Raw genomic sequence first — 26467 nt, 5'->3', positions numbered from 1 at the left:
TTGTTACCACATCTGCATATAGGTTAGACAGAGAAAGAGAGACGGCTTGTGGACGAGATTCATTCAAGTTGATTCAAACATGCTCAGATTGGTTTCTGTTACATTAGATATGCACTGACTACATGAATTCTACAAAAATAAATGACATGTTTCCAATTTTAACTAAAGAAAAGATTGACAAATGTTGACAAAAAGATAACAATTTAAATGTTTCGGAGTGGGTACTGTTCCCCCTACTCATTACTAAAATACATAAAGGTAACATAAATTATCTATTGAACAGTGAGCACAAACCAACGTCGAATAAGGCTATAATAGCTAGCTACATTCCATGATTTTCACTGTGCAAAATATCCAGATGCTGGCAGAAGACGACTTCAATCAATAAGTACAGTTTACAGATGACATATAAATAGAGCTTTTTGAGTGTTTCAACTGCCCATAAGGGCCAGTTTGTTGAGTGCTGCACATTCTTTAAACACACTGACGTATTTAAGGCAAGCATTTACACCATGTATGTCTTTTGTTGTTACATATAGATATACATGAAAAGGTTTGCAAAATTCCGGTAATTTGCCCAGTTGGAGAATTCACCGAATCAGGAGGGAATAAGCAGGAAATCCAGACCACTAACCAGGATTTCTGGAAATCCTGGGAATTTTGGGAAAGTTACTGGAATTTTGCAAATTGCAACCCTATACAGGAAAACACTGGTGCTGAAGATTACACAACAAAATGGAATGTCATTCTACTGCAATAATGCTTAATGATACAGATTTTGGACAGTGGATATTAGCATTCTCAAAGATTTCTTGCCTTTCATGTTCTAACAATTAAAAGACAAAATATAGATTTGTTTTCCCTGAAAATAAAACTACCAGTATGTCAACATATTCATTTGAACAGAACTATGTTGATTTTGAAAAGTAAAGGCATACTCAAAATGGCCTAATTTTGTCATGACTCATAAATCATGACAGAAAGAAGAAAGATTGAGAGCGAGAGGGTACATCTCAAAAGTATTTCCTTATTCCTTTCCTTTTGAGAAGAAGGTGAGGAATCAAGGACATGAGAAATCAAGGGAAAAACCTTGAAATTCACCCAGTGCTTGAGAGAGAGAAAGACAGGGTGATGCCCATAATGCGTTGTTGCCACGGAAAAGGGATTGTACTTGAACAGATGGTTATATAGAGGAGTGTTGACGAAATAAATATCTCCTGAGGTCTTGCTGCTCTGCTCTCAGCATTGCAAAATAATACACCCTGGATCAATGACATTCACATATAATATACTTCCTGGTCTTTAAAATAAAATATATATTTAAAAGCCATACACTTATTGTAGAAAGTAAATCAGTTGTTTCAGTCTGTGTTTGAATACATCTCCTCTACTCCAGGAACCCTGAGTTGTGGACTTGTTTCTCTTCATTGTACATTCTAGCTCTGGCCCAGGGCATTGCGTGTGGCTTGCAGATGTAGAAGTCTCAGCATCAGCAAGCCGCATGTAATGCACTGGACCAGAGCTACATACCTTCATTCGTGAGCAGCACAATGGCCCATTGTCAGATGAAGTACCTCAGTGCTGATCATTGGAGTCTATTTCAGTGGTTTCAGGTCTGACTTCACTGACCATGGCCGGGGCTGAGACTAGCTCTATCTAGCTCAGTAACGTCTGTCACAATTAGCTGCTGGCCCCAGATTCTGACCCACCCTGGTTATTCGGAGACTGCGATTGGTTGCTGGCCTCCACTTGTGAGCCAGCCCGTTTTTTCGGAGACTGAGATTGGCCTGGGAGCAAGACCTCAACGGTGAAGCTGATGCGTTTGGACTGGAAGATACTGTAGGTGTTGTCGAACCGCAGCACATCTGAAGAAGAAAGAAAACAACATGGATGTCGCCTAAGTCAAGTCCTACACCTTTACTCCTTGTCCTCTTTGTGAGCTTGTATGCAAGGCCTGGTTCTTAATTGCCCAGTTTCTAGACCTGAGTGGAACCTGGGTCTAGCTTTATAACATGCACCCACCTTGCTAGTTATTTGCTGACCGTTCCTATGCTTGTTTGGTGACAATTTTCCCACGACCGAGCTTACATCCGCAATCGGTAGACAGTTGTCGTTAGCGTCTCTGAGCAGTGCCCAAGTAAGAATTCAATCTAATTGATATCTGATACCCCCCTCCAAATCAAAATCAAACATGGATTCCATGTTGTGTTCTCACTTTGCACGCACACGTCTGTGTTTCACACCTTTTTGTCTAGCTAATCAGCCTTGCAGACAGGAAGCAGACAAGAAGTAGAATAGAGTGTGTGCGCACAAACATTGGTTTTGATTTTGAGGTGGGGTGGTAGTATCTTACAATTTGAATAAATTATTTCCTGGACAACACTTGGTGATGCAAACAACGCATTCCTTATCAGAACGATCCACTGACCACGGATATACCCACAGAAGTAGGAAAAGCGTCACCCAACAGGCAAAGACACAGGTCTGTATAAAGTAGTCACACGGTGGGCTAGTGTTATACTGGTAGGCCGAGATCCAATCTCTGTCTAGTACCACTGGACTAGGTTCTTATATGCCCCTACCCAAGTCTTCATGTGTCATTGTACCTCTGTTCTAGCCCACTGTAGGGCTTTTCACACTACTGAGACTAATCAAACCAAGCATTAAAGATGCTGGAACCATGAAAAATAGGCAATGTGAAAAGAAAATACCTAAGCCAGCACAGTTTGGTTTGGTTTGGGATGGCACGATAGTGTGAAAGGGGTATAAAGTTTAGAAATCGCTTATGTGTCTCTGTCTAGCTGTCCTGTACTCACAGACCCCAGGCTCGCTGCAGGTGAGAGAGCCGTCTTCGGGCACCAGGTGCGCGTTGTATCTCTGGCTGGGAACCACCTCCTGCATCTGCCCTGCATTCTGCCTCTCTCCTATCTTCCCCTTCATAAACACCCCAAAGCCGATGTCTGCCCCATCACTAGAAAACTGCCACCTGCATGGGGGGGAGATATTATATTACATAATTATATATCCCGACACGCCCGCATAGAATTGTTCCGAGAGCCGATCCGTGACCCGCCAAATAACATTAATTTATTTAATTGTTTTTATGACTATTCATAGGCTATGACAAGGCTATGACTAGTCATAGGCTATTATTCCCCTCCCTGCATGAGTTAATGTATATGCATGTCTAATCAACATTTAGATAATAGGAAACTATGCCATGAAACCATGCCAGAACGACATAATACATTTTTTTTACAATGAGATGTGGCACATTGACAACTAAAATTGCTCTGAAAAAGGTTCTTCTCATTAGCCTTCTTACCTGATGAAAGCCTACAGCCGACATAATAAAACAAGACCTTTACATTCAATATTGTTTAGATAGTAAAACTGTTTAATTGAAAATCATATAAACAATTCCCAGAATCTAATATAGGATGCAAAACTACATTTAATTAGTAGGCTATAACCTAGGCCTGCTCAAACTTTCACCAGCGCACCGGTTTAAACTTGATATAGCCAGCGTTATGGTCTAAATCAGAGGTTCTTAAACCTTTTCAGCCTGGGACCCAAATGAGAAATTCTGTGTTTTCCTGGGACCCAAGCTTAGCAAAATATGCAACTATGCATAAATATTGGTATATTTCATTGCCCTTATGCCTAAAACAAATGCAATATAGACAAAAACAAATAACAATGAAATTAAATATCCATATAAATATATATTAATGTTTATTTCCCCCCTTTAAAAACACTCTTACATATCTGTCTAGGTTGGAACTGTTTGCTGTTAAAATACAATAAATCATTTTCATTCTGAACTGGAATAAACTGATTGATCACATCACACAGACGTAGACCAGAAAACACACACACACAGTCCTATTGAGAGCATGTCTATTCTGGGCTCCGTTCTTGACAGTGCAATACTCAGGTCATGCTCAACCTTGAAACTGTTTCTGTACTTGTTTTAAGTATGTCAGAGTTGAGAAACCTGACTCGCATAGGTATGTGGTGACAAACTGGACCAGAACATCTACTGCTTTCTCAGTCAGGCAGGAGACAGCTGTGTTTGCCTCAAAAAGCATCTTGCTTCAATCAGTTTATTCCAGTTAAGAATAAAAAAAAATATGATTGTATTTTAACAGTTCCAACAGAGACCAGTTTTCAACAATCATTTATACAGTAAGATGTACATTTTTCATCTTCATTTGTACTGTTGCACTATCAGTAGCTAGCTTGCTTTGGCAAATGATAGCTATTAACTGTGTACAAGGCCAGGGGATTGTTTGAAAGATAAACTCACATCTACTACTATGGAAGTTAGTTAGTGCTCCCTTACTTCTACTTATCATCACCTGTTATAAAATGACAATGCCATGCTAGCTGACTTACTTTCTCACTGTCGTAGCACTGTTTCCTGAAGCATGCTACCCTGTTCTGAAAGAACTCCCTTGGTTTACCATCATGCTGTGGATGTTTGGTCAGGACGTGTCGTTTCATTACTAAGCACTTCCCCGCACAAAACACATTGTGGGCGCTCTTCGTTATAAATTTCTATGAAAGAGAAACGCTCTCTGTATATGCGTTTCATGACAATTGAGCTCAGTCAGAACTTGTGGCTAGCATGAATCCATTTGATGACAGCGGTGAGTGATGGCGAATGGAAATGACAAGTCAGTGGCAGATAGCGCATCATCTGCTGATGAACGACAGCGCTGCATCGCCTGTGTCGCGGAGTAATCTTCAAGAAAACTGCAGAAAAAAAGATCAGGTAAACCGCGAAGCACACGGGCATCTCACTCTCACTCTAACGCAGCTGCCAAACTGAGCAGAGACCGCTGCTAAGCAGGGAGCGCACTTGGCCAAATCAATTCCAGTAATTAATGAAATAATTAGAAATTTACTCTGACACATCGCGATCCACCAACCCATAATTTAAGAAAGGCTGCAAATGAATGCCTGGAGTAGCTTAATAGTTAACTGATAATAAACTCAATTAGCCTATCGTAAACAAATACCTACGTTGGCCATTTTCACATGAGCTAAGCTAGCCAGGGAAAGTACACTTGGCAAAGTATTCTCGTGTGGGAGGACGAAACATACATTTCAGCACCACACAAATAATGGACAGTTCCCTGATCCACAGCGTGGTATCTTATATGTCTGCCTCATCGCTCACATAATGGAATTCGCAACACAACAAGTCCTGGGTCTGTAAACCATTTTTTATATTGATTTAAAATGTTTCGATCCGGATTATAATTGTTCTGAATCGCGAGCCGACCCGTGGGTTGAAAGAACGTTTTCATTTCACCCACCAACTGACATTTTTTCCGGGTCAACCACGGGGAACCGTGGGTATCGGACTCGATGCAGGGCCACCCTGCACTGGAGTTAAGGAGGGTAATAAAGAGATAGAGAGAGAGAGGAAAATAAAGTTGGAGGGAGGTAAGGGAGGCCGAGATAGAACAGGACAAGTCGTGGGGTTACAGAGAGGTAAGACAGAGAAAGAGGGAGGGGTAGAAAGAAAGAAATAGCGGTAGTAATATCGGTCCACTCACCTGAGCACACAGCCAGGGAAGAGGATCTCATATTCTAGCTGCTGTGAGGAGCCACGGCTGACAGTTAGACACTGTTCATAGTCCACCTTCACTGACTCACGAACATAGTAGGACGTAGGCACTGTCCCAGCATAGTGGATCTTGAATACACACATATATATAGACAGAGTAAGAGGATGGATAATGTGGGGTTACAGTGGCTTGCGAAAGTATTCACCCCCCTTGGCATTTTTCCTATTTTGTTGCCTTACAACCTGGAATTAGAATGGAATTTTTTTTTATTTTGGGGGGGGGGTTGTATCATTTGATTTACACAACACTTTGAAGATGCAAAATATTTGTTTTATTATGAATCAACCAAGAAATAAGACAAATAAAACGGAAAACTTGACTGTGCATAACTATTCACCCCCCCCCCCCCCCCCCGAAGTCAATTCTTTGTAGAGCCACCTTTTGCAGAAATTACAGCTGTAATTCTCTTTGGGTATGTCTCTATAAGCTTGGCACAACTAGCCACAGGGATTTCTGCCCATTCTTCAAGGCAACACTGCTCCAGCTCCTTCAATTTGGATGGGTTTCGCTGGTGTACAGCAATCTTTAAGTCATACCACAAATTCTCAATTGGATTGAGGTCTGGGCTTTGACTAGGCCATTCCGATACATTTAAATGTTCCCCTTAAACCACTCAAGTGTTGCTTTAGCAGTATACTTAGGGTTATTGTCCTGCTGGAAGGTAAACCTCTGTCCCAGTCTCACATTTCTGGAAGACTGAAACAGGTTTCCCTTAAGAATTTCCCTGTATTTAGCGCCATTCATCATTCCTTCAATTCTGACTAGTAGTTACCTAGTCCCTGTTGATGAAAAACATCCCCACAGCATGATGTTGCCACCACCATGCTTCACTGTGAAATGGTGTTCTCGGGGTGATGAGAGGTGTTGGGTTTGCGCCAGACATAGCGTTTTCCTTGATGGCCAAAAAGCTCAATTTTTGTCTCATCTGACCAGAGTACCTTGTTCCATATGTTTGGGGAGTCTCCCACGTGCCTTTTTAAGCAATGGATTTTTTTCTGGACACTCTTCTGTAAAGCCCAGCTCTTAGTGGTCCTATGGACAGATCCTCCAATCTCCACTGTGGAGCTTTGCTGCTCCTTCAGGGTTATCTTTGGTCTCTTTGTTGCCTCTCTGATTAATACCCTCCTTGCCTGGCCTGTGAGTTTTGGTGGGCGGCCCTCTATTGGCAGGTTTGTTGTGGTGCCATATTCTTTCAATTTTTTAATAATGGATTTAATGGTGCTCCATGGGATGTTCAAAGTTTCTGATATTTTTCATAACCCAACCCTGATCTATACTTCTCCACTTGGTTGCATCAGATCTTATTTAGGGGCTTCATAGCAAAGGGGGTGAATACATATGCACGCACCACTTTTCCATGACATTTTTTTATTTTTTGAAACAAGTAATTTCATTTCACTTCACCAATTTGGACTGTTTTGTGCATGTCCATTACATAAAATCCAAATAAAAATCTATTTAAATTACAGGTTGTATTTCAACAAAATAGGAAAAACACCAAGGGGGTGAATACTTTTGCAAGGTACTGTAGCTGATAAAAATGCTATGAAAGTCAGCAGGACATTTTTTTTAGGGAAGAACTTACGAGGAAATAAAAAAGAAAGCTTTACTTTCTACAACTACGAATCTGCTGCGGTTACATGTTTTATCATACGCTTTTTGAGCTTCACATACTTTCAGCTGAGAAATAAAAGTCCAGAGTATCAGCCTCAGAGTTTAATTTTGTAATTTATTTGCTATAATAACAAGACCAACAATTTTCTTTAGACCACCTTACTGGCTAATGATCTCATTTTCCTAAACAGTCTGAGCCCTCAGCTCAAGAAATCCAAGGATTTGAGAAATACTGACACACCAAACACAAACGGAAGTTAAAAATGCTGCTTGCAGCAGTAATTGAGAACCACCAATAAGGGGTGATGTATTCCATTTGTGAGTGAAGGGAGAGAGAGATGGGATGGTTCACCTCAACCACAAGCAGAGGGCAATTAGCATTGGTCCACAGTCAAATCACACAAGACCATTCATTACATGTCTAGCATAACACAGCAAGCCATGGGAAATGTTGAGCTGAGGACAGCTGCAGACACAAACAGGACCTTGATCCAAATGCATTTGTGGCACTGTCAGCGGTAAAGGTGTTAAAAATGATCTTTAAAACTTGACTGACTGTTGCATAATCTGCCTGTAGTGTACACACAGACCCAGTCTGATCTCCCTCTACAGCAAATAAGCTATAAATGTCAGATGAAACAGATCATTTTTTAGTGTAATATCTAGAGGCCCATTATCAGCAACCATCACTCCTGTGTTCCAATGACACGTTGTGTAGGCTAATCCAAGTTTATCGTTTTAAAAGGCTAATTGATCATTAGAAAACCCTTTTGCAATTATGTTAGCCCAGCTGAAAACTGTTGTTCTGATTAAAAAAGCAATAAAACTGGCCTTCTTTAGACTAGTTGTGTATCTGGAGCATCAGTATTTGTAGGTTCGATTACAGGCTCAAAATGGCCAGAAACAAATAACTTTCTTCTGAAACTCGTCAGTCTATTCTGGTTCGGAGAAATTAAGGTTATTCCTCTAGCGCCTCTTCAACCTCAGGAGGCTGAAGAAATTTGGCTTGTCACCAAAACTCTTGACAAACTTTTACAGATACACAATCGAGAGCATCCTGTCGGGCCGTATCACAGCTTGTACGGAACTGCACCGCCCTCAACCGCAAGGCTCTCCAGAGGGTGCTGCGGTCTGCACAACGCATCACCGGGGGCAAACTACCTGCCCTCCATGACACCTACAGCACCCGATGTCACAGGAAGGCCATAAAGATCATCAAGGACACCAACCACCCAAGCCACTGCATGTTCACAACGCTACCATCCAGAAGGCGAGGTCAGTACAGGTGCATCAAAGCTGGGACCGAGAGACAGAAGCTGTTTTTCAATCCCAAGCCCATCAGACTGCTAAACAGCAATCACTAACTCAGAGAGGCTGCTACCTACATTGAGACCCAATCACTGGCCACTTTAATAAATAGATCACTAGTCACTTTAAACAATGGCACTTTAAATAATGCCACTAAAAATGTTTACATATCTTACATTACTCATATCACATGTATATACTGTATTTTATACCTTCTACTGCACCTTGCCTATGCCGCTCGGCCATCGCTCATCCATATACTTACAGTTGAAGTCGGAAGTTTATATACACCTTAGCCAAATACATTTAAACTCAGATTTTCCACAATTCCTGACATTAAATCCTAGTCAAATTTCTTGTCTTAACTGGCCTAAGATCACCACTATATTTTAAGAATGTGACATGTCAGAATAATAGTAGAGATAATGATTTCTTTCAGCTTTTATTTCTTTCATCACATTCCCAGTGGGTCAAAACTTTACATACACTCAATTAGTATTTGGTAGCATTGCTTTTAAATGGTTTAACTTGGGTCAAACGTAGCCTTTCACAAGCTTCCCACAATAAGTTGGGTGAATTTTGACCCATTCCTCCTGACACAGCTAGTGTAATGGAGCCAGGTGTGTAGGCCTCCTTGCTCGCACACACTTTTTTCAGTTCTGCCCACACATTTTATATAGGATTGAGGTCAGGGCTTTGTGATGGCTACTTCAATACCTTGACTTTGTTGTCCTTAAGCCATTTTGCCACAACTTAGGAAGTATGCTTGTGGTCATTGTCCATTTGGAGACTCATTTGCGACCAAGCTTTAACTTCCTGACTGATGTCTTGAGATGTTGCTTCAATATATCCATATAATTATCATTCCTCCTGATGCCATCTATTTTGTGAAGTGCACTAGTCCCTCCTGCAACAAAGCACCCCCACAACATGATGCTGCCACCCCCGTGCTTCACAGTTGGGATGGTGTTCTTCGGCTTGCAAGCCTCCCCCTTTTTCCACCAAACATAATGATGGTCATTATGGCCAAACAGTTTCATCAGACCAGAGGACATTTCTCCAAAAAGTACGATCTGTAGTCTGTTTTTTTTAATGGCGTTTTGGAGCAGTGGCTTCTTCCTTGCTGAGCACCTTTCTGGTTATGTCGATATAGGACTCGTTTTACTGTGGATATAGATACTTTTGCCTGTTTCCTCCAGCATCTTGACAAGGTCCTTTGCTGTTGTTCTGGGATTGATTTGCACTTTTTGCACCAAAGTACATTCATCTCTAGAAGACAGAACGTGTCTCCTTCCTGAACGGTATGACGTCTGCGTGGTCCCATGGTGTTTATACTTGCGTACTACTGTTTGGAAATTTCTCCCAAGAATGAACAAGACTTGTGGAGGTCTACAATTTTTTTTCTGAAGTCTTGGCTCATCTCTTTTGTTTTTCCATGATGTCAAGCAAAGAGGCACTGGGTTTGAAGGTAGGCCTTGAAATACATCCACAGGTTCACCTCCAATTGACTCAAATGATGTCAATTAGCCTATCAGAAGCTTCTAAAGCCATGACATCATTTTCTGGAATTTTCCAAGCTGTTTAAAGGCACAGTCAACTTAGTGTTTGTAAACTTCTGATCCACTGGAATTGTGATACAATAACCTGTCTGTAAACAATTGTTGGAAAAATTACTTGTGTCATGCACAAAGTAGATATCCTAACCGAGTTTGTTAACAAGAAATTTGTGGAGTGGTTGAAAAATGAGTTTTAATGACTCAAACCTAAGTGTGTGTAAACTTCCGACTTCAACTGTATACAATGAGTGTACAAAACACAAGGAACACAGGAGTTTTGCCCGCAAAACAGCCTCAATTCATCAGGGCATGGATTCTACAAGGTGTCAAAAGCATTTCACAGGAATGCTGGCCAATGTTGACTCCAATGCTTCCCACAGTTGTGTCAAGTTGGCTGGGTGTCCTTTGGGTGGTGGACCACACACATAGGAAACTGTTGAGAGTGAAAAACCCAGCAGCATTGCAGTTCTTGAAAAATCGACACTGGCACCTACTACCATACCCCATTCAAAGGCACCTAAATCTTTTGTCTTGCCAATTCACCATCTGAATGGTACACAATTCATAGCTCAATTGTCTCAAGGCTTGAAAATCCTTCTTTAACCCATCTCCTCCACTTCATCTACACTGATTGAAATGGATTTAACATGTGACATCAATAAGGGAGCATAACCTTCACCTGAATTCACCTGGTCAGTCTGTCACAGAAAGAGCAGGTGTTCCTAATGTTTTGTACACTCAGTGTATATTCAAAGTTTTGTCACAGACTGTATTTAACACCAAGGATTTGTTTTACAATGAAATTGGCCCCAACTCCCAACTGTTCACCGTGTACCCTAAATCAGGTAGTCACATTCTTCCATATGATGTGGGAGTGCCCTGCTGCAGTTTGAAGTGCATGAATGTAAATATTCAATGCTTTCCATCTACTATGTTACTTAACAATGATAGCTCCTTGAATCTCTTAATCAATCAGAGATGATTACCGTTGGCAGGTGACACTGCCACAAAAAAAGTTGTTGGCTCATAGATGGCAATCACCTCACTCTCTCCCAATTCACCAGTGGATACAGTTACTATTAGAAGTTGTAACATTAGAAATATCAACAGGGAGAATGAATGGTGCTAGTCAAGGAACAATTGAGGCCTGGACAAATATACTTGAATCTGTAAAGAATAACCTAAGCTAAAGCCCAACATATAGAAATAAACAAACTATAAAGCCCAACAAATACACACATACAAATATACACACTACATGACCAAAAGTACGTGGACACCTGCTCGTCAATCATCTTATTCCAAAATCATGGGCATTATTATGGAATTGGTCCCCTCTTTGCTGCTATAACAGCCTCCACTCTTCTGGGAAGGCTTTCCACTAGATGTTGGAACATTGTGGCAGGGATTTGCTTCAATTCAGCCACAAGAGCATTAGTGATGTCGGGCACTGATGTTGGGCGATTAGGCCTGGCTCGCAATTCATCCCAAAGGTGTTCGATGGAGTTGAGGTCAGGCGCTCTTTATAGGCCAGGCAAGTTCTTCCACACCAATCTCGACAAACCATTTCTGTATGGACCTCACTTCGTGCACGGGAACAACGACGAGACGGCCTACAGGGAGGAGGTGAGGGCCCTCGGAGTGTGGTGTCAGGAAAATAACCTCACACTCAACGTCAACAAAACTAAGGAGATGATTGTGGACTTCAGGAAACAGCAGAGGGAACACCCCCCTATCCACATCGATGGAACAGTAGTGGAGAGGGTAGCAAGTTTTAAGTTCCTCGGCATACACATCACAGACAAACTGAATTGGTCCACTCACACTGACAGCGTCGTGAAGAAGGCGCAGCAGCGCCTCTTCAACCTCAGGAGGCTGAAGAAATTCGGCTTGTCACCAAAAGCACTCACAAACTTCTACAGATGCACAATCGAGAGCATCCTGGCGGGCTGTATCACCGCCTGGTACGGCAACTGCTCCGCCCTCAACCGTAAGGCTCTCCAGAGGGTAGTGAGGTCTGCACAACGCATCACCGGGGCAAACTACCTGCCCTCCAGGACACCTACACCACCCGATGTTACAGGAAGGCCATAAAGATCATCAAGGACATCAACCACCAACCACTGCCTGTTCACCCCGCTATCATCCAGAAGGCGAGGTCAGTACAGGTGCATCAAAGCTGGGACTGAGAGACTGAAAAACAGCTTCTATCTCAAGGCTATCAGACTGTTAAACAGCCACCATTGAGTGGCTGCTGCCAACACACTGTCATTGACACTGACCCAACTCCAGCCACTTTAATAATGGGAATTGATGGGAAATGATGTAAATATATCACTAGCCACTTTAAACAATGCTACCTTATATAATGTTACTTACCCTACATTATTCATCTCATATGCATACGTATATACTGTACTCTACATCATCGACTGCATCCTTATGTAATACATGTATCACTAGCCACTTTAACTATGCCACTTTGTTTACTTTGTCTACATACTCATCTCATATGTATATACTGTACTCGATACCATCTACTGTATGCTGCTCTGTACCATCACTCACTCATATATCCTTATGTACATATTCTTTATCCCCTTACACCGTGTATAAGACAGTAGTTTTAGAATTGTTAGTTAGATTACTTGTTGGTTATCACTGCATTGTCGGAACTAGAAGCACAAGCATTTCGCTACACTTGCATTAACATCTGCTAACCATGTGTATGTGACAAATACAATTTGATTTGATTTGATTTGGGGAGCATTGTCATGCAGAAAAAGGAAAGGGCCTTCCCCAAACTGATGGCAAAAAGTTATAAGCACAGACTTGTCTAGAATGTCATTGTATGCTGTAGCGTAAAAATTTCCCTTAACTGGAACAAAGGGGCCTAGCCCGAACCATGACAAACAGCCCCAGACCATTATTCCTCCTCCACCAAACTTTACACTTGGCACTATGCATTCGGGCAGGTACCGTTCTCCTGGCATCCGCCAAACCCAGATTGTCCGTTGGACTGCCAGATGGTGAAGTGTGATTCAGAACTCCAGAAAATGTTTCCACTGCTCCAGAGTCCAATGGGGACGAGCTATACACCATTCTAGCCGACGCTTGGCATTGCGCATGGTGAACAGGCTTATGTGCGGCTGCTCGGCCATGGATACCCATTTCACGAAGCTCCTGAAGAACAGTTATTGCGCTGACATTGCTTCCAGAGGAAGTTTGGAACTTGGTAGTGAGTATTGCAACCGATTTAATATTGTGAGTAATTGTTCATAGAGTTATAGAAACAATTGTAAAGTAAAAAAAAAAAAAAGTTTGTTCATGGGCATGGTGGTTACGCAAATTCATGGGGGGAAAAGAGAGACCAGTCATATACTGGAGTAAATGGTTGGGCTCCCGAGAGGCACAGTGGTCTAAGACACTGCATCTCAGTGCAAGAGGTGTCATTACAGCCCTTGGTTCAAATCCAGGTTGTATCCCATAGGGTGGCGAACAATTGGCCTAGGGTCATCCGGGTTTGGCCGAGGTAAGCCGTCATTGTAAATAAGAATTTTGTTCTTAACTGACTTGCCTAGTTACATTTTAAAAATGGTTAAACTTGGCAAGAGGAATGCCGTCGTGTCTAAGTGCAGTGCAGGCGAGAGAACACTGCTTTGATTACAATGGGCCAAAATTAGACCTGTCTCGATTTAGTGAATATTAATCTTAAAATAGTAGACATTAATGAGTGTGAAGCAAATAGTGAATATCCAATGGATATTGGTTATAGTATATGCAGTAAAGGTTGGGGTGGATTACAACACAAGTGATTCAAAGAGTGGAGGACAGTAGCCTCTCTGTAAACAGAAATTATCATGTTTTGTTTTGTCTGTAATTAAAACTTTGTGATGCTGATTAAGATTTAGCATAGTGAAAACTAACGAAATGTACATTTTCTCTTCCAGGATAGGATAGGGTGTTCATATCTCTCCCTTTGAAATATTTCCGAGGCTGTTGTCTTGGGAGAGCAGTTAGTGAAATTCTGCACTTCTATTAAGTATAAAGTTACCTGGATCCGGCCGTAAAAGGAGGTCGCAATTAAGTAAGGTCTGGCCATTTGTTTGTTTTTGCCCAACGTTTTACCACGCACACCAGCACACAAACCACCTGTTATGAATATTTTTTTTGTGGTGTTGCGTGGGATCTTATTATTTGGTTTTAGTTGGTATTTCACTAGTTAGAAAGGATACACCTTAAAGGGCACACAAAGAACATTTTCTACAGTGGTTCGTCCTTTAAAAGTTGCAGCGTACTGCGGCATAGGTTGCATGGTGCCGCAGAATTCTATGGCACGCTATTTAAGTGCCAAACACTAGTATTATTAATGCTAGTTAGTGCAAGTTTGACCACCAGAGGGCATCTTTGAGAAGCATTTTGATAGCCTTCAATAGCGGCTGTCCTAGAGAATTTTAAACCTTGTTTTGTAAGAACATAGTATATGGGACTAATTGTAAGAAATTTTGCTTTTAATTAATTGTATTAATATTATGGTGTTTCTATGAAAAACGAAAAACCTTCTGGGTTTCTGTTAGGATGGAACAAAAAATATGGATGGAATGTAACGGTCGGGAGTAGGCTACAGTACTGGGTTATTTAGCTAAAGAATCCCTGTGTCGTGCATTGAAGATGAAACGTGGCTGGGTCTTTCAGCATGACAATGATCCCAGACACACCGCCGGGGCAACGAAGGAGTGGCTTCGTAAGAAGCATTTCAAGGTCCTGGAGTGGCCTAGCCAGTCTTCAGATCTCAAACCCATAGAAAATCTCTGGAGGGAGTTGAAAGTCCGTTTTCTTTTTTGCCCCACTGTAAGTGGCCTAGCAGTAGTAATGAGTGTGTTATGGTTTAGATGGAATGATCTATGTGCAAATGTATTTGTGGCCGGAGGCAAAGTACAACGATGGCCTGTCTCAGAGACAGAATGTTCCCATAAGGGAGATAGGAGTCATATGATAGCGCTTATACCGTAGATTGTGAACTATTGCCCTATAATACTGTCTTCTAGCTTTCATGATATTCACTTGAGTAGGAATGGGTCGCTTATTCTCAAATAGCTGTTTGTTTATGAGTCCAGGTAATTAACAATGGACTGAGGCAAAGTGCAATAATGTATACTACTGATAAGAAGACCGGGAGATGTGTGGAGGAGTACGAAAGGTTCTGGACTCGGGATGGGAGGATAACACCACCTGCCTAGACACAGAGATTCATTGTACATCCTAGACAAAGGAGGGGGGGGGGGCTTGTCTGGGGAAACAGAGGGCCAAAGTGAGGATGACATCGCGTGGGAACACCTCCTGTAAAACCTGCAGCCTGATGGGGGAAGTCTGGGTACAAGCATGAGGAGGTATTTTGAGCCTTGATTTTTGTGGACCCCAAAGGTACACTAGTCATATATTGTGTTTTCTTTTCAAGTCTTTTGCTTTCAATCTCTTAGGAACCGGAAGGAGGAAGAGAAAGTCAAAATCTCCAGCTGAAATGTCATTATCAGTTGTACAACAGGAGGGGTAATGGCAGACAGGGGGGAGTAAAAGGGTGCATAGTGTGATTATAGGTTTGAGGCCATAAGTCTCTGAGGTGTGAACATCCAAATCAACTGAGAATATGAATTATGTTTTCTTTTCTGTTTATTTATAAGTTTTTTAAAAGTTTTTTTTTACTAGGTAAGTCAGTTAAGAACAAATTCTTATTTTCAATGACGGCCTAGGAACAGTGGGTTAACTGCCTGTTCAGGGGCAGAACGACAGTCCAACGCTCTAACCACTAGGCTACCCTAATTGTTGAACAGTATGGAGATACTATTAAAAAAAGAGGGACTGTTGGATTGTAGCTTGAATTATACTTATTCCTGTTACCATACTAGAACTTATTGATTATTTGACATGTATAAGGAATGTATATGTCGGGGACAATGAAGGGTAGATAAGAATTTGGTGTATGAAAATTTACTGAGTGAGACAAGGGGGAAGTGCAGAAAGTACATTTTTTGTTCGTAAGGAGGGAGGCAAAGGGCAACAGTCTAGTTAGTCTCTGATAAGGCAGACTGGCTGTGGAACAAGGGACGAGTGAGGAATTCGACTCGAGGTCAAGTCAACAGATGAAGTAAGAAGAAACCTTGGGGAAGGGGGCCCACCACAATGACTCTCCTACTACAGTCCTACCTCATATACATACACTTCCACACCCACGAAGGTTCTAGCATCAGGCAGGGCCATGACTACCCCAGTGAGAGGAACCAATAAGTTCCTGCCTAGCAACAGAGATGTATTGGCTGTCTAGATGTGTAAGGAGTTGACCCTGCCTAGTAGGAGGTTATATGTGCTTGTGTAATCATACCTTGTCTTTGCAGCTGTATGACCCAGTGGGTGAATAAACTTGGGTTTGAGCTTTTTCTAGTTGTCCGTTTGAGTTTTTCTCTGTTTGTTCAGAACCTAACAGATGGCATCTGACCAAATTACGCAATCATTTAGTTCTGGGTTAACCTAAGTCCCTGATCTAAACACTCCATAGAAACCCATAGGATAGCTACTAATGATAAAAGCTGAAGTTACTGTTCAATCCTGTGTTGAAAGACTAAATTACTCAGTTGAGTAAAATGGAATCATGAAGTTAGGGAGAATTTCAGTCCGTGGAATCTTAGTCTTCCGGAAGATTTCAAAAGGTAATTTCCTGGGTCTCATTTGGGATGACAAAGACCTGTCCTCCTACTCCTCCTGCTCCTCTCCAGGTTAGGAAGACATCTCTACCTATGTATCTACAGAGACATCAGAGCAAGGGTCAGTTTCCTAGGTAAGAACATTTCAAATGCATCTAGACTCAACTGTCATGGCATTTACTGGCAGGTAGATGACTACAGAGCCATTGAGAGGTTGTAGCAGGCTGGCAGCAAGGTCATTTGTGTCAAGGCAGAATTGAACTGAAGAGCAAAAATAAGCAGATCCATGATATATCCATGCGGCATTGTCTTCGAAAAATACCCAATCAGCAGACTGTAACTGTTGAAGCAGACTCTAAGGAAGCCATCTGGAACTCCTATAACATCTCAATGACGAGAAGGAATAAAAAGACACGAGACTCATTGTGAATTATTTCATGGATAGCCCACAATCTCAATGTATCACACATACAAAGTCCAACAGTCTGACAGAGAATCCTCATCTAATTCTACTGGCCCCACTAGTAGCTGGATGTATCTTAGGAACGTTATTAGCCCTGCCTGCAGCATCTTGTGGTTGCAGGCAGCAAAGCAAAGCTGCTCTCATCTCACAGCATGGCTTCAATATTGCAGCATGTTGAGTCCTTCCTACTGCAAAAGCCCTTAGGCAGGTGTGGAGCAACTAGTAATAGGTGGCACTGCAAGCCCTAACTGTTGTCGCCATGAAAAAAGCAACCCACTTCCTGGTGGTGTGAGCTCACCTTGGTCCTACAGCGAGAGTCCCCGTCCGGGTCGGTGAGTTTCCCTCCGTACGCAGCAGGAAGCTGCTCTGGGTCTATGTAGTTCAGCAACACCTCCTGCCAGTTGGCTGCAGAACAGACAGGTAAAGATAGAGAGACTGATATTGCCATTTTACGTTTGAGTTATTTAGCAGACACTCTTATCCAGAGCGACTTACAGTGAGTGCATTCATTACCTTTACTGACCTGAAGGGTTAAACTGGGTAGAGTTAGAGACGATGCAACCATATACTGTATGTATTCACAGCGTATGGAATGTTCCTACTGTAATAGAAATGCCATGCATAGAGCTGACATGATTCAGCATTCTGGAACAGTATATTTTTATGGGAACATTCAAATGGAAATACGGAAGTGTCTTACCACCCAGGACAATGATCTTGTTGCGGGTGATCTCACTAAGGAAGTGCTTGACGAGGTTGTAGGCCACGGGGAAGAGCTTGGGGGCTAAGGAGTGGGAAAAGAGAGAACAAGTGTGATACAATGCTGTCTAAATAAGGTTTGAGAGATGTGAGACACACAACATAAGTAAGTTTACTACTGTCACGCCCTGACCGTAGATTGCTTTGTATGTTTCTATTTTTAGTTTGGTCAGGGTGTGATATGGGTGGGTATTCTATGTGTTTGGCCTGGTATGGTTCCCAATCAGAGGCAGCTGTCAATCGTTGTCTCTGATTGAGAACCATACTTAGGCAGCCTGGTTTCGCCCTTTAGTTGTGGGTAGTTTGTTTTCTGTTTTGTGTGCATCACCTGACAGAACTGTTTCGTTCTCGTTATTTTGTTTAGTGTTCAGTTTTGATTAAATTAACAACATGAACACTTACCAAGCTGCGTTTTGGTCTACTCCTTCTTCCACCTACGACGATCGTTACAACTACTGGGATACTAAGGGGTAACATCTCCCTCTGGAATCCTTAATTGGTGAAATTGCCACGTCCGTTTGGGATATTACAACAACAAAGAATTTACTGCAAACATGATGATGGTTCTTTTCCCTCTGACATCATTGCACGCGTAGTAAAACAGCAGAATATGTACTGCATTTTTTAATATATATTTTTATAAATACTGCCGGACGTTCCTCTTCTCCGTTTCATCAACAAAACCAAAATAATAACAAAGGTGGTGGGGCAAACAGTGGCTCTGTTTCCCCAAATGCAGATTCGATGTTTAAAGAGTTGTGTCCATTATTTCTTTAGGATCTATCTTTTTCAAATGTACAAAGAAACGATAGCATGGTTGGTCTTCTCCAGATCATTTCTCCACATCCAAATATAATAGATTGATATGACGAAAAAGTGGTGGTGAAACTTACCTTTAATGACAAATAGTCTCTTGAGGCCCTCAGGGTAGTTGTCCTCAAACATGGTCAGGATCTGTAAGGATACAACACTATACAGTATCATCTCAGATCACCCCCCCCCCCACTCTCTGTGTGTGTGTGTGTGTGTTGTCATGACGTTGGCCTCTTTGGGTATAGCAACCCCATCCCCCTCTCCCTACATCCCCCTTGCCTCCTTCAACTAGGCTGCTGTGGTCAGAGGTAGTAAATTGCTGAAAGGATCGCCTCATGGACACATAGTAGAGAGAGAGACAAAGGAAATCCTTCCACCTCACAGAACTTGAGGTACGAACAAATTTCATGTTCCAGGGAGAGTATATAAGATCGGTGAAGAATCCAGCTACGAACTGGTCCATTTGTCACAACTTGGGAAAGCTCATGGGAGACTGTGTAGCCACATTACCGTAACGCTGTTTGTATAATAGCCTCAGATATGAGGTTTACATCTAATTATTGTATAAGATGAATGAGTGCGTATGATACTGTTTGTATAATTGTGTAATATGATTTTGGACTGTTTAATGAAGAAAAAAACAATTCCCTTTTGATTTGAACTAAATCAGAGGACCGCCCCTGAGCCCAGTTAGGGTCAGACATCCTGGGACAGCCTTTTCTGCCATTCCCAATAAAAAAAACACTCTGGTTTTCGATCAGCAGACCGAGCTTACCTCAATTACGAGATGGCTAAAGGTTGCAGACCATGTTTTTCTCCATTAGGAGGGGAACAAAGGTTGTAGACTGTAGGCTGAATCTTTTAACCATACCACGTGGTTAAACTCTTAAGACCATCGATACCGACAGAATAAGAACAAGTCTTCGATATTGATTACTAGTCTGCAGCTAGGAATTCGGCATCATTGAGCGCGAAGAACGACAACCACCTGAAACATCCATTTTATAACGAATGTCACTCTGAACAATCCCCTCTAACCACAACCGAGAGAGAGAGGGAGAGAGACGGACAATGCTACAAAATAAATGAACTTTTCACCAGTGATCAAGACGACACAGAGCGTAAATATATATATTGATTGAAATTGTTCCCGACTGAGTGAGCGTTCATGTGCAAAGGATTAGCATTTCAATTGTTATAGTTATCACTTTGTAGTGACTTCTTAGTCAACCCCCACTTCCCCTTTTATCTAACAAGCCGCCATGCTGGTTTAGCCCACTAGGGCGCATTTTCCTATCATTACATTTACCTTGTTTGTTTGTTTGTTTATGCATTTCTGTGAATTATTTAGTTAGTAATAAATAAATTATTTAAGACAATTGATGTATGGATGACTCATAGTGAAGACTGAGTTCGTGCAGATAACCAACAATTTACGACGTTTGGAATGAGATTAACGTGAGGTAAAGTAAATCATTCATTCATTCAAAAACTAATTGATCAGATAAAATATCTGAAAAGTTATTTTAGGAAATGATAACTTTGTAATCTGAAAATTTTTCCTTGGTGCCCCGACTTCCTAATTAATTAGTTACGTGATTAATCAGTTGATCGCGTAGTAACTAATTACAGAGAATCTTTGATAAAAACTATCAGTCTTCACTTCATGATAGTAAAAACACGACATTTAGTATACCTCTCCGTAAGTATCGATGGCAGGCTTCCACAAATGTTTGAGACCCAGCCCCTCACAGTCATAGATCATAGTGATGGCTTCCACATGCCTCCCGAGCTGGAGGAGAGAGCGAGACAGATGGAGATGGAGAGACAAAGAGAGAGGGCGGAAAAGAGAGAGAGCGATGAGAAGGAAGGCAGAAAACAGAGTGAGAAAGTGGAAGGGAGAGGAAAAGTGTTAATAAATGTACACTACATGACCAAAAGTACATGGACAAAAAAAGATGTTGGCTCTTAGATGGCAATCACCTCACTCTCTCCCAATTCACCAGTGGATACAGTTACTATTAGAAGGTATAAAATTGGAAACATCGACAGCGAGAGTGAATGGTGCTAGTCAAGGAACAACTGAGCCTAGACAAATATACTTGACTCTAAAGGATAACCTAAGCTAAAGCCCAACAGATACAAATAAACAATATATAAATCCCAACAAATACAAACATAAAACAAATATATATATATACAGTTGAAGTCAGAAGTCAGATTATTTCACTTGTAATTCACTGTATCACAATTCCAGTGGGTCAGAAGTTTACAAATACTAAGTTGACTGTGCCTTTAAACAGCTTGGAAAATTCCAGAAAAGGATGTCATGGCTTTAGAAGCTTCTGATAGGCTAATTGACATAATTTGAGTCAATTGGAGGTGTACCTGTGGATGTATTTCAAGACCTACCTTCAAACTCAGTGCCTCTTTGCTTTGACATCATGGGAAAACAAAAGAAATGAGCCAAGAACTCAGAAAAAACATTGTGGACCTCCACAAGTCTGGATCATCCTTGGGAGCAATTTCCAAACGCCTGAAGGTACCATGTTCATCTGTACAAACAATAGCATGCAAGTATAAACACCGTGGGACCACGCAGCCATCATACCGCTCAGGAAGGAGACGCGTTCTGTCTCCTAGAGATACGTACTTTGGTGCGAATAGAGCAAATCAATCCCAGAACAACAGCAAAGGACCTTGGGAAGATGCTGGAGGAAACCGGTACAAAAGTATCTATATCGACATAACCTGAAAGGCCGCTCAGCAAGGAAGAAGCCACTGGTCCAAAACCACCATAAAAAAGCCAGACTACAGTTTGCAACTGCACATGGGGACAAAGATCGTACTTTTTGGAGAAATGTCCTCTGGTCTGATGAAACAAAAATAGAGCTGTTTGGCCATAATGACAATCATTATATTTGGAAGAAAAAGGGAGAGGCTTGCAAGCCGAAGAGTACCATCCCAACCGAGAAGCACAGGGGTGGCAGCATCATGTTGTGGGGATGCTTTGCTGCAAGAGGGACTGGTGCACTTCACAAAATAGATGGCATCATGAGGGAGCAAAATTATGTGGATATATTGAAGCAGCATCTCATCAGTCAGGAAGTTAGAGCTTGGTCGCAAATGGGTCTTCCAAGTGGACCATGACCCCAAGCATACTTCCAAAGTTGTGGCAAAATGGCTTAAGGACAGCTCTGACCTCAATCCTATAGAAAATATGTGGGCAGAACAAAAAAAGCATGTGCGAGCAAGGAGGCCTACATACCTGTCTCAGTTACACCAGCTCTGTCAGGAGGAATGTGCCAAAATTCACCCAACTTATTGTGGGAAGCTTGTGGAAGGCTCCCCAAAATGTTTGACCTAAGTTAAACAATTTAAAGACAATTCTACCAAATACTCATTGTGAAAATAAGGTGGTGATCCTAACTGACCTAAGACAGGGAATGTTTACTAGGATTAAATGTCAGGAATGGTGAAAAACTGAGTTTAAATGTAAAACCCTTTTGCAATTATGTTAGCCCAGCTGAAAACTGTTGTAGTGATTAAAGAAGCAATAAAACTAGCCATCTTCAGACTAGTTCAGTATCTGGAGCATCAGCATTTGTGGGTTTGATTACAGGCTCAAAATGGCCAGAAACAAATAACTTTCTTCTACTTGTTCTGAGAAATGAAGGCTATTCCATGTGAGAAATTGCCAAGAAACTGAAGATCTTGTTCAACGCTATGTACTACTCCCTTCAGAACAGCGCAAACTGGCTCTAATCAGAATAGAAAGAGGAATGGGAGGCCCCAGTGCACAACTGAGCAAGTTTGAGAAACAGACGCCTCACAAGTTCTCAACTGGCAGCTTCATTAAATAGTACCCGCAAAACACCAGTCTCAACATCAACAGTGAAGAGGCGACTCCAGGGTACTGGCCTTCTAGGCAGAGTTGCAAAGAAAAAGCCATATATCAGATGTTTTGTGCACGGGGGCATTGTCATGCTGAAACAGGAAAGGGCCTTCTCCAAACTGATGGCACAAAGTTATAAGCACAGACTTGTCTAGAATGTCATTGTATGCTGTAGCGTAAAAAAAATCCCTTAACTGGAACAAAGGGGCCTAGCCCGAACCATGACAAAAAGCCCCAGACCATTATTCCTCCTCCACCAAACTTTACAGTTGGCACTATGCATTCGGACAGGTACCGTTCTCCTGGCATCCGCCAAACCCAGATTTGTCCATCGGACTGCCAGATGGTGAAGCATTATTCATCACTCCAGAGAACGTGTTTCCACTGCTCCAGAGTCCAATGGCGGCGAGCTTTACACCACTCCAGCCGCTGCTTGGCATTGCGCATGGTGATCCTATGCTTGTGTGTGGCTGCTCAGCCATGAAAACCCATTTCATAAAGCTCCCTACAAACAGTTATTGTGCTGACGTTGCTTCCAGAGGCAGTTTGGAACTCGGTAGTGAGTATTGCAAAAGAGGACAGACGATTTTTATGAGTTACGTGCTTCAGCACTCGGCGGCCCCGTTCTGTGAGCTTGTGTAGCCTACCACTTCACGGCTGAGCCGTTGTTGCTCCAAGACGTTTCCACTTCACAATAACAGCACTTACAGTTGCCCGGGGCAGCTCTAGCAGGGAAGAAATTTGACAAACTGACGTGTTGTAAAGGAGCCATCCAATGACGGTGCCACGTTGAAAGTCACTGAGCTCTTCAGTAAGGCCATTGTACTGTCAATGTTTGTCTATGGAAATTGCATGACTGTGTGCTCGATTTCACACACCTGTCAGTAATGGGTGTGGCTGAAATAGCCTAATTGTCTATATATAGTGTATGTCAGATATGTGACCATAGGTAGGGTATTCAACAAGGATGACAAAGATTCTACAGGAACACTTCATTAGTGGTATAGAATCTCAGTAAGGTTGGTGCCAGGGGTTTTTCCTGGTCTTGTCAAACATACTGTATATTCATGTAAAACTCCTGACCCTCCACATATAGTACTGAAAACCATAGATAGTGGCAACATTGATTTAAACGGGAATCCCCATTCTAATAATTATATGTATATGAATGAAACCTCCCCATACCCTCTCAGACTGCAGGTCACACTCCTTCTGCAGCATCTCACAGTCTCTGATCTTAGACTTGATGAAGTCCTGTTTAGAGGCAGACAGGAAGAGGCCCTTGGGGTCCACAGGGCCGATGACATCCCACCAGATGGGGCTTCCCTCCCGGTCGAACCCGCACATCCCACCAGACAGGTACTTCTCAATAACCTGGACACAAATGCAATGGAAACACACTATTAACACCATGGTAACAGACTAATAACATGGCACTATTATACAGTCAAATTTCAACTATTTCAGTATTTAGGCCTATTTGATATTTTAATAATCGAAAAAGATTAAAAAATATATACTCTGCTAATAGGTCAATTGAATAAGTGTGATAACAGACTGTCATACCTCTGGAGGCTGCCATTCTGTGGTGATTGTGTCTGCTTTCATGTGTTTCCTGAAGTCAAGGTGCTGGAAATAAAGCATGACAGAACATGAATGGCTCCAATAGTTTTACATGTAATGGATTGAAATATCTCTCTCTCTCTCACGCACACAAACACTCTGTTTGTGTCAGGAGAACAGTGACTATAGTGCGTTAAGTGGATCAGTAGGTTTAGACTGCCAGTGTGACAATAACCTGCATAAATACCCCATCAGCATAAAGGGGATAATACACTACACACTTCAGGAAATGATAGAGCTGAGCGATTAACTGACCTTTCGTCATTTAAGGGGTTATTAAACAACTAATTGACCGTCATTGGTTCAATTACTTGAATTCCATTTAGTTATGTGTTGTTTTGCGAGCCCATTGCGCCATTTCTCTAGAGAAAAATGGATCCATTCACGAGAAAAATCAAGTCAAGGACCATGTGGACACTGGGCTGAAGGGACTTGTAGTTTTCATTAAACAAATATTAAACCTAGTAGGAGTCTGCAGAAATGCGGTAATGAACTACAATGACCACATTCCACAGTGAAAGTTTTTTCTGGCTCAGACAGATGGATTAGAGAGGAAGAGGCAAAGTGAGAAGCTTCATTCTTGACAAATTCTATGGGCTTATTTTGGAACTAAGCTTGTTGCCTTCCTTCCTGCCTTTGGGACAACGACTCCCATTGTTAGCGTGGAGACATGAGCATCTCGTCATTATATACAGATCTCTGGACGGATACACTTTTACGTCTGCTAAATTAGGTAAAATAAATTTACTGCATGAGGGTGGAATGTAGACAACAAACAACGAGAGGGACGGAGAAAGTTGGCAAAAGTATGCCTTATCTACTTTGAAGAACTAGTCAAATTAAACAGGAGCAAAAAAAGAAACGTCCCTTTTTCAGGACCCTGTCTTTCAAAGATAATCAGTAAAAATCCAAATAACTTCACAGATCTTCATTGTAAAGGGTTTAAACACTGTTTCCCATGCTTGTTCAATGAACCATGAACAATTAATGAACATGCACCTGTGGAACGGTCGTTATGACACCAACAGCTTACAGAGGGTAGGCAATTAAGGTCACAGTTATGAAAACTTAGGACAGTAAAAGAGGCCTTTCTACAGACTTTGAAAAACACCAAAAGAACGTCTGCGTGAACGTGCCTTAGGCATGATGCAAGGAGGCATGAGGACTGCAGATGTGGCCAGGGCAAATAAATAGCAAGGTCCGTACTGTGAGACGCCTAAGGCAGCGCTACAGGGATACAGGCCGGACAGCTGATCGTCCTCGCAGTGGCAGACCACGTGTAATAACACCTGCACAGGATCGGTACATCTGAACATCACACCTGCGGGACAGGTACAGGATGGCAACAACAACTGCCCAAGTTACACCAGGAATGCACAATCCCTCCATCAGTGCTCAGACTGTCAGCAAAAGGCAGAGAGAGGCTGGACTGAGGGCTTGTAGGCCTGTTGGTGATGTCTGGTCCTCACCAGACATCACCATCATCAACGTCCCCTATGGGCACAAACCCACCGTCGCTGGACCAGATAGGACTGGCAAAAAGAGCTCTTCACTGAAGAGTTGCGGTTTTGTCTCATGGTCTGACTCGCGTTTAACGTCGAAGGAATGAGCTTGTTGTCATTGCAGGCAATCTCAATGCTGTGCGTTACAGGGAAGACATTCTTCTCCCTCATGTGGTACCCTTCCTGCAGGCTGATCCTGACATGACAATGCCACCAGCCATACTGCTCGTTCTGTGCGTGATTTCCTGCAAAATAGGAATGTCAGTGTTCTGCCATGGCCAGCAAAGAGCCAGGATCTCAATCCCATTGAGCACGTCTGGGACCTGTTGGATCGGAGGGGGAGGGCTAGTGCCATTCCCCCCAGAAATGTCTGGGAACCTGCAGGTGCCTTGGAGGAAGAGTGGGGGAACATCTCACAGCAAGAACTGGCAAATCTGGTGCAGTCCATGAGGAGGAGATGCACTGCAGTAATTAATGCAGCTGGTGGCCACACCAGATACTGACTGTTACTTTTTATTTTGACCCCCCTTTGTTCAGGGACACATTATTCCATTTATGTTAGTCACATGTGTGTGGAACTTGTTCAGTTTTAGTCTC

At 42.2% G+C, this 26467-nt stretch overlaps 1 protein-coding gene across 9 annotated transcripts in view; it reads right to left on the bottom strand.

Moving 5' to 3' along the window:
- Window positions 1-46: 46 nt before the first annotated feature.
- The window catches only part of LOC115111938 (SEC14-like protein 2), a 41596-nt gene continuing 15175 nt past the window's right edge, over window positions 47-26467 (bottom strand). For all 9 annotated transcript variants that reach the window (XM_065011759.1, XM_029638493.2, XM_029638495.2 and 6 more), the window contains 9 exons: window positions 24312-24374; window positions 23931-24119; window positions 20547-20642; window positions 18931-18991; window positions 17979-18062; window positions 17577-17683; window positions 5568-5707; window positions 2817-2986; window positions 47-1865 (listed from right to left, as the gene is read on the bottom strand). In XM_065011759.1, coding sequence (XP_064867831.1) covers window positions 1681-1865; window positions 2817-2986; window positions 5568-5707; window positions 17577-17683; window positions 17979-18062; window positions 18931-18991; window positions 20547-20642; window positions 23931-24119; window positions 24312-24374 — 1095 coding nt within the window. In that variant the 3' untranslated portion in view covers window positions 47-1680. The remainder of the gene's footprint in view (window positions 1866-2816; window positions 2987-5567; window positions 5708-17576; window positions 17684-17978; window positions 18063-18930; window positions 18992-20546; window positions 20643-23930; window positions 24120-24311; window positions 24375-26467) is intronic.

This window comes from Oncorhynchus nerka, linkage group LG27 (assembly GCF_034236695.1).
Source record: "Oncorhynchus nerka isolate Pitt River linkage group LG27, Oner_Uvic_2.0, whole genome shotgun sequence".
Lineage (NCBI taxonomy): Eukaryota > Metazoa > Chordata > Actinopteri > Salmoniformes > Salmonidae > Oncorhynchus > Oncorhynchus nerka.
This window is presented reverse-complemented; position numbering and strand designations above follow the sequence as displayed.